Source organism: Nuphar pumila, chromosome 16 (assembly GCF_984573655.1).
Source record: "Nuphar pumila chromosome 16, dmNupPumi1.hap1.1, whole genome shotgun sequence".
Lineage (NCBI taxonomy): Eukaryota > Viridiplantae > Streptophyta > Magnoliopsida > Nymphaeales > Nymphaeaceae > Nuphar > Nuphar pumila.
The window spans coordinates 8,288,558-8,296,410 of NC_143264.1; the positions used below are offsets into that span (position 1 = coordinate 8,288,558).

The 7,853-nt window shown below is 38.5% G+C and overlaps 1 protein-coding gene across 1 annotated transcript; it reads right to left on the reverse strand.

Moving 5' to 3' along the window:
• Nucleotides 1–987: 987 nt before the first annotated feature.
• Nucleotides 988–6,627, reverse strand: LOC149812858 (cyclin-D2-1-like). Its single transcript, XM_089990922.1, has 6 exons — nt 6,162–6,627; nt 5,993–6,079; nt 2,694–2,792; nt 2,412–2,613; nt 1,903–2,033; nt 988–1,729 (listed from the first exon to the last, which is right to left on the reverse strand). The coding sequence occupies exons 1-6, from the start codon at nt 6,408–6,410 to the stop codon at nt 1,532–1,534; spliced, it is 966 nt and encodes a 321-aa protein (XP_089847048.1). The 5' UTR covers nt 6,411–6,627; the 3' UTR covers nt 988–1,531.
• Nucleotides 6,628–7,853: the final 1,226 nt, after the last annotated feature.

Consider the following 7,853-nt stretch of genomic DNA (forward strand, 5'->3'; position numbering starts at 1 on the left):
GTTTGAATCTCTAACAAATATGTGGTTCGGCAACCGGTTTATAGCATGGGTTAAAAATGAGAGAGAGAGAAAGAGAGGTTTGCCTATTGCAATTATCTATCTTTCAATATGAATTTGATGCCCTTTCTCTCTATATATATATGTGTGTTGAAAGTTCAAAGTCTTCTATGAATTTGGAAACCCGAGATTGTAACCTTTCAATAGGAAAGTTACCCCTATAAAGTCAATTAGTTGTAACCTTGAAAAGTAAAATGTGCTTTCAATGATGCTAAAAGTAGGAAGCTTCATTGCAGTTACAATCTTGGTGCTGTAAGTTTAAGTAGAATTTCTCTAAAAAACAGTTCAACTCTAAGCAGAATCACCCCAAAAAAAGTGAAATGTTTCTTTTGGTTATTTTTCTTGTCTTTTTCTTTTCTATTTGTTTTTAAGGTGCTATCATTACTTGATTGTTTCACTGCTGACTGCAATGTATACTTTCTATTGAAAATCTAATCTAATCTAAAGGATGGTCTGGTGCAACTTTGATGTGCGTTGTAAGAGTATGAAAAAGACAACCTTTTTGGTTGTAGTGTCGTCACATTTACATTTTTGTCTAGATCATCCGACCATGTTTAGAAGAAAAGTTAGGTTTTTTCTTTTCTTTATTCTTTTACAGTAAAATAAAACCTTAAAAAACACAAATTAACAATAAATCAAGTTTGGCGTATGAAAAGTAAAGCACGGTAAGATAATATTTTTTTATAATGTTCACAAAAATCTCATTATTTTCTTTCTTTAAAGGATCTCTCTCTCTCTCTCTCTCTCTCTCTCTCTTATGATTAACCTCCCTTACAGATTGGTCTACTTCGCAAGGATAGCCAATCTAACCTTTTTGAAAGCGAAGTTATCGTCACAACTCACCCATGATCATCATTGGCATCATCATTCAGGGTATCATAGGAAAACCATCACTCAGGGTATCATAAGAAAAACAATATAACTCTTTAATTGATATTATGACAAACAACTGAAATTGCATTAAAAATGAATCAAAAATCAATCACACTCTTCAATCAGCAAACAGCCATAATGCATTGATGGTAGGTGAGTGGGGGAGCCTGCCTGCCCGTCATGACTCAATAAACCAAACTTTCCCAACCAAGCCCTTCCCCCTTCTGTCTTTGCAACTCCAACATGGGGGACCCCCCACCTTTCCCTTTCTTCCTCAGACAATTTAATGCCACCCTTGAACTCATCAACCCTCTCTGCCCCAATTTAACCCCTTAAGATAAAAAACAACATATAAATAATAAAAATCCAAGCCCAAAGGAACCAACCCGCTAGAAATAAACAAGGGGAAAAAACACCCGAAAAGGATATCTGTAACTAGACATTCCTTTTTATCAAACCTCAGAACCCTAAAAAAAAATACTTAGGGTTCTGCACCACTCAACATCTACACTATCTTCCCATCTTTACTTTTTTCATTTTTTTTTTTTTGTTTTTCTTGTTTTTTTCCTGGTTACTACCAACATCACTTATCTTTTGCTCTTTACTTCAACCTTCTCCTTTTGTTGGATGAAGAATGAGAAGGTGAAGAAACTGCAGAGGATCCTTCGTTACGCTCCAGCACTGTAACAGGACTGTGAGGAACTGTTACTCTGAATTTTGGTGGGGTTATGGATGCTTTTCTGAGGTCATCTTCAGCCAGATTGTGCTGCATCAATCGGCAGCAATTGCTTATACTTTCCTGTAGCAATCATGGTGCAACAATTTTATCTCTGTTAGCACAGTTCTTTAGTTCTCTCGTTTTCTTTATTTTGGAAAATGGGTTGGTGCAATTCTTTTTTTTTTTCATTTTCCTAGCCCCCCTCATAACCATAACACCATATAAGAATGGTACTTGACAACTTGTAGCCTTACCCTGTCCATCCCGGTGTACCAAGCTGCAGCAATTCCGTGATCAACCCTAGCAAGATCGGGGATCTCATTGGCAGAACAAAGCACGGCAGCTGCGGCAATCGACGATGGCCGGAAATCCGCAAAATCAACCACTTTATGACAACACAATAATTAAGATCAGAAGAATTGATTGAGTGCATTAATAAGAAGGATTCAGTGATCAAATAACCAAGAAGATGATTTTGCTTTTAAACCTAGTGCCTGTGGTTAAATATATAATTACCAGGGTTAAAGACTTAATGAAAGACAATCACTTGAATTAAAAACAAAAAAAGCAACCGACCATATGAAATGTATTCTTCCACTGGGTAAGATGGTTGGCTGTGCCTTGTTGGTACTATTTTCTTGGCCTCAACAGAGAGGTTACAAACACTTTCTTTTTCATGGGGCCAAAGGATTATTATCCTGGTACGGAACACAAATAAAAGAATTCACAAAGACACAAGTACCAGCTGTTATGCGAGAACTACCTCGAATTGTATCTAGAATTAGCTGGTTCGCTCGAGATACAAGGAATCTGGTGAACAACCGGCTCGGATCAATCTTGGGAGCGAACGAGTCTATGAAAGTGAAGGGCGTCACGGAACGCAGTTTCCAGTTCAGTTTGGTCAGGATCAGGAGCTCCATTCTGCAAATGGTGCGAGGTTCAAAGATGAATCTTGCATGCCCAACCTGTAAAAAACGGGAGGATTGAAGAGTGATTCAAAGAACAATGAGGCAAAAGGGATTCAGTAAAACTGTGCAAGGATTACCTGTAAGTCTATTAGAGAAGGGACTATTGTTTCTTCCATTTTAGCAGCCAGTGACAAGCAAGCTGCTGATAATAGTTGAATTGGCCATCCATTTGCTTGCTGAAAAACAAAAATAAATTGCAGGTGAAAAAAGCAAGACAAGATCATCACACAAAGAACAGTAATATGATAATATCCACTTTAGCCAAACTGAGCCAGATGTTCCGCCAGCAAGTGTTGCACATTAGGAAAAAGGATTCAAATCCCAACTTTGCCAATTGGAAAAAAAAAACTTTCTTAACCACGGATCTTAGATTCACAACCAAGAAACTTTTTTCCCTTTTTTTAAGAGGTAAAAGATAAAGATTCCATCCAGGGGTTTTTAGGTTCAAAAGTTAACTCCCACACTTTCACAGTTGAAAAGAAGGGCTATACGGCCCAGGGGCCTAGGAGTGCTCAATCGGTGCCAAAAACAGCTCATGAATGGTGGGCCCAACCAACCATTTCATCTAGTAGGCTACTCCCCACAAAACCATTACCCTTTAATAATAAACTAATCAAGAAGAACGTGGCAATCGGGCACCTTGTGTTGGTATTAAAATTGCAAGAATAATCAGCACATAATACCTTCATGATTTAACCATGGCTAGCTTACCTAAAATATAAGCGAACAGCAACACTAACCAACAAAAATGGAGGTGACTTTTTCAAAAAAAAAATGGAGATGACATTTAAGAATTACCAAAAGTGCGGAAAGATACTTTTTTTAACATTGAAGAGAAACAAGATAAAGCAAAACAAATGACCATCACATATACCTAGACTGAAGATACCCATCTGTACTGCATGAATGCAAATGCTTATTTACCAACGAGGGCTCCACTTGTTTGGCAGGAGCTGTTAGTGCACGTCACCATGTGTTGGGACGTTGCAAGTTCAAAACTCAATGGAATGTTGTGTAACTGATCGGGGTCTGCCTAACCCAGCTTGCCTATAAAAAAAATGCAAATGCTTATTTATTTTATTTCACACATGCAGAAAGCGAAGACCACAGGAAACCCCATTTGCTTTTTATATCTCCGTCACTGCATTTCCACTATTTAACAAGAGCACCACCCATCACCAAATACGGTTTTACGACCAAGGCCATGGTTTTCTTGTCACCATCCAAGACCCCTCAAAAGGCAGCTTTTCATCCAAAAGAGGAACCCAAACTTAGTAGATATCCACGTTGCAGAAAATGCAGCAATAGACAAGTCTAGAGAGAGAAAAAAAGTTTCCCATGAATGAACAAACGATACTGGATAAGTTTGGAAGCACGAAAATTGTAGGAAAAGTCCTGCAAAATTAAAAATTAATATGGATTTTCTGACCTTTCGAGAGATTTTTTTGCTGAAAGAGTTTTTCTAAAAAGTATACTTTTTTTGATAGAAAACATTCCTCCATGGAGAGGAGTGGAAGAATCTTTTTCTACCAAGAGAAAATTTATTTTTACACTCCATCCATCTCATCACCACCCACCGCTCTCATCTCTCTCATTTTTTTCACATTTTCCCACTCTGTTTTTGTCATGCTACACAGACAAAGAAAAAACTTTTGAAAAAATTCTCTTATCAAAAACTCTCATAGGCCAAAAAAAAAAATCCTATGAAAGTTTCTCTTCCAAACGTGTCAAAACCTATTCAACAGCGCACGGTTGGCTTTGCAGACGTGCGGCAGAATCACAGAGAATGCACAAACCCCGTTCATCTCTTTGACACAATTTTCTATGGCGAATTACACAGATACCCATAATCATTTTCCGTAAGTACAGAGAGATAAACGGCCTTCTAGGATGTGACAATCTGAAATGACTAAAAACTGTTCACAGACAAATTAAGATAACCCAACTGTTGCAACGTTCAGCCTGACGAGTCAGGAATGACTCGGACTCGAATTAGGACACGAGTCATTCCAACTCAAACATTTTCTTGGTTGCATACCCATCAAAAAGAAGACTCGCCCGAGTCTCTTATGCTCCGAGTCTTTCACAGTTTCAACGCCAACCGGTGCCAGAAGAAAAACCACACAAAATTTTCCCTCGTTCAGCCTTACGAGTCAGGAATAACTCGGACTCGGATTAGAACACGAGTGATTCCAACTGAAACATTTCCTTGGTTGCATACCCATCAATAAAGAAGACTCGGCCGAGTCTTTTATGATCCGAGTCCTTCAAAGTTTCATCGCCAATCGACGACGCCCGAGAAAATTCAATCCAACTCTTTTTGCCAAACAAGTTGGAAGGAAAAACACAAATTTTCCCACATGTGGTCAAAGATATTCCCAATTATTTCCCACAATGACGACTAAGTCCTTCATCTTTTTTGACCAAATACAGCATTACAACTTACGCATTCATTACAATCGTCAAATCTAGGGACAGTACCGTCATTTCCGATTTTAAAAAACCCTCGAAGTGTGAAATCCGTTCACTATATTTGGATTATGGAAAATACTCACCTCCGGCATTGGCATTTTTACCAAACCAGACGGATAAAGTAGTCAATGTAAAAATAACAAATTTCTTCTCTCTGCAAAATTCTGAAAGAAAATTCTTAAACTGTGGTAAGCAGTAAGCACGTGCTGCCGCACGAACGTGGAAATAGTCACGATTTTAAAAGCAAAATATAATGATCTTAAAAGAGGCCTTTGAAAACGGCGACGATTTTTTCCGTTACGGAAAACGATAAGAAAGATTGGCCGATTTTTTTGGTTTACAATCGCCGATCAGGTATCTCTTTCAGCAATAATAACGACGACAGAAAACTGGAAAGTAGAAACATGACGACGATTTTTCCCAAAGATTTGGCACCATCAACTACGATAACGATTAAAAACGGACAAAAAGAAACAGAGTACGGTGCCGATTTTTTGACAAACTCATCGATCCAAGATCGAAAGGAAAAAAATGACCCTTTTTTTCTAATCAAGTACCAACAACGATTAATTAGAAACGGGAAAAGACGACTGCAAGTCCGATTTTATGGATCAATCCGGTGGTTCGACGTCACAAACTAAGAAAAAATAACGACGGAAAACTTGAAAAAAATGGAGAGGAGAAGAAGCCGATCTTTTCAATTAGTTACAGATCGCCAATTGCAAAAAATGACGACGAAAACAATAAAATAACGGAGGATAAAGGAGAGGGAGACGATTTTTTTCTATTAATCGCCAACAACGGGAAAATATACACTAAAAAGGGAAGAAAATGAAGAAGATAGTTGAGAAGCAGGATTTTTTACGTTAATCGCCGATTGGAGATCAGAGAGCGAGATGATTACCGGCAAGCAGTGAACGGACAAGAAGCGGTTCATGTAGTTAACGGCCAGATACACCGTTAGCGGCCTGAAACCGTAGTACGAGCGAACCTGCAATCCACCGGTTAATTTCCGGTCACCCTAACGCTGGAGGGAAAAAAACGGAGGGAGGGGAAGCAGTTATCGTTTTTACCTCGAGGATCCAATCGACGGCCTCCCGCCGGGCGGAGGCGTCAAGCGGGCGGCTCCTCAGGCTCGCCGGAAAACCGATCTCCGGCAAGAATTCGCCCTCGAATCCGAGGAACACAGCGATCGACTCGTCGTCGTCGTCGTCGTCGTCATCTCCGGCTGCCGAAAAAACAGCTTCGGTCGGGAGGAAGGGGCATTCATCCGAGTCGACGAAGCTCGCATCCTCTCTGCACAAGAGATTCTGGAGAGACATGGCACCGAGACTATCCTCTCACTTCCACCTCTCCTCATGCTCTTCGGTTTTCCGGCGAGCCCAGCGCCGCCATGCTGACCGGAAAATTAGTTCTTCGGCGATTTGGACGTCGGTGACGGAAAGGTTTTTCCTGAAACAATCGGATTTCTTTTTCCGGCTGCCGGAAAATCGGCGTCTCGTCGTCGTTGTCACAGCCGGTATTGCAGAGACCCAGTCTGATACTACACTCGCTCTGCTTTCTTATTATTTGCTATGGCTTTTTAGAATGACTAAAATACCCCTGCCCGTGTATGCATTAACCCAAATGTAAAACCTAAAATAACAAAATTGACCTTCAACTCTCCCAATATTACTTCGTTATCCCTTTTGTATTTCTCGGTGAGACACTTTGATCCATGTTGTAATTGTTAGAGGTAATTAGAGTGGCAAATTCAGATGTTTAACTTTAATTTTGAGTTTTAGCTAATAATAATTAGCATGGTAATGGCTCAATTGATCAGGAATGATCAAGATGCGAAGGTTTTGGTAGTTTTAAGGTTTGATCATATAATAGTGACACTGAATTTACTCCGAGCTGAGTTTATGAATAATAGTATGACCTCCAAAGTTATTTTATAGATGTTTTTTTTTTAAATGCAAGTTTTAAGGTTAGTGTCGAAGATCGCGAATTTTGGCGGTGATCGAGTTAAATTGATTGTGTCCACAGCTATTGTGATGGATGTTCATTGATGAATTTTTGAAGTTTCTGAAATAGTTTGTTGAATGTATGATCCAGTCTGTATGGCTTAATTGATTCATTGATCTTGTCAAAAAAAATAAATATAAAGGCGATGAGTAAAAACCACATAGACAGGATAGAGCTTTGATGATTATGACGATGACAAATTCAATTAACATGTACACAATGTATAAAACTTTATTTGATAAATCAATACAAGAGGTAATCCCCAGCAACCTATCAAGAAAAAAAAATGATTAACAAAAGCAAGTGTATCCAATATCATTCCCCTTGGATTCAAGAGTGATTATCAAGAAAAATCATCAAAAAAAAAAGTTTGATTGAAGGGAGGAGGTAAGTTTCTTTCTTGTCAAACAAATAATAACTAAATTTGTGAGGATTACAACTCCTTTCAGGTTAGGAAGATCTTTCTCCACTATAATGGGAAGATCTTTATCTGAAATAATTTCTCATTTATTTTTAATTGGCTTTCTCTATCCTTTTAGGCGTGTCCATGTGACATAAATGGTGTTCCTTTTAGGAGTGTCCATGTGACATAAATCACAAGAATGATGTGTTACATATTCAATCAGAAATGTATCACTACTTTGGAATTGAACATAATAGATAGATTGGTTGAGTTGAAATATTTGTGATCAAAGTATAATCGGATCAACTATAAGATCCAATTATGATATATATAAAGGACATATATTTTGTATAAT

What these genes read in the sequence shown, in the direction of transcription:
- LOC149812858 (XM_089990922.1), bottom strand. Translation starts at nt 6,410, where the DNA reads ATGTCTCTCCAGAATCTCTTGTGCAGAGAGGATGCGAGCTTCGTCGAC. An exon ending in CCGTCGATTGGATCCTCGAG is followed by an intron (nt 6,080 to 6,161) that starts GTAAAAACGATA and finishes GGTGGATTGCAG; the next exon opens with GTTCGCTCGTACTACGGTTT. An exon ending in TGTCCGTTCACTGCTTGCCG is followed by an intron (nt 2,793 to 5,992) that starts GTAATCATCTCG and finishes TTTGTTTTTCAG; the next exon opens with CAAGCAAATGGATGGCCAAT.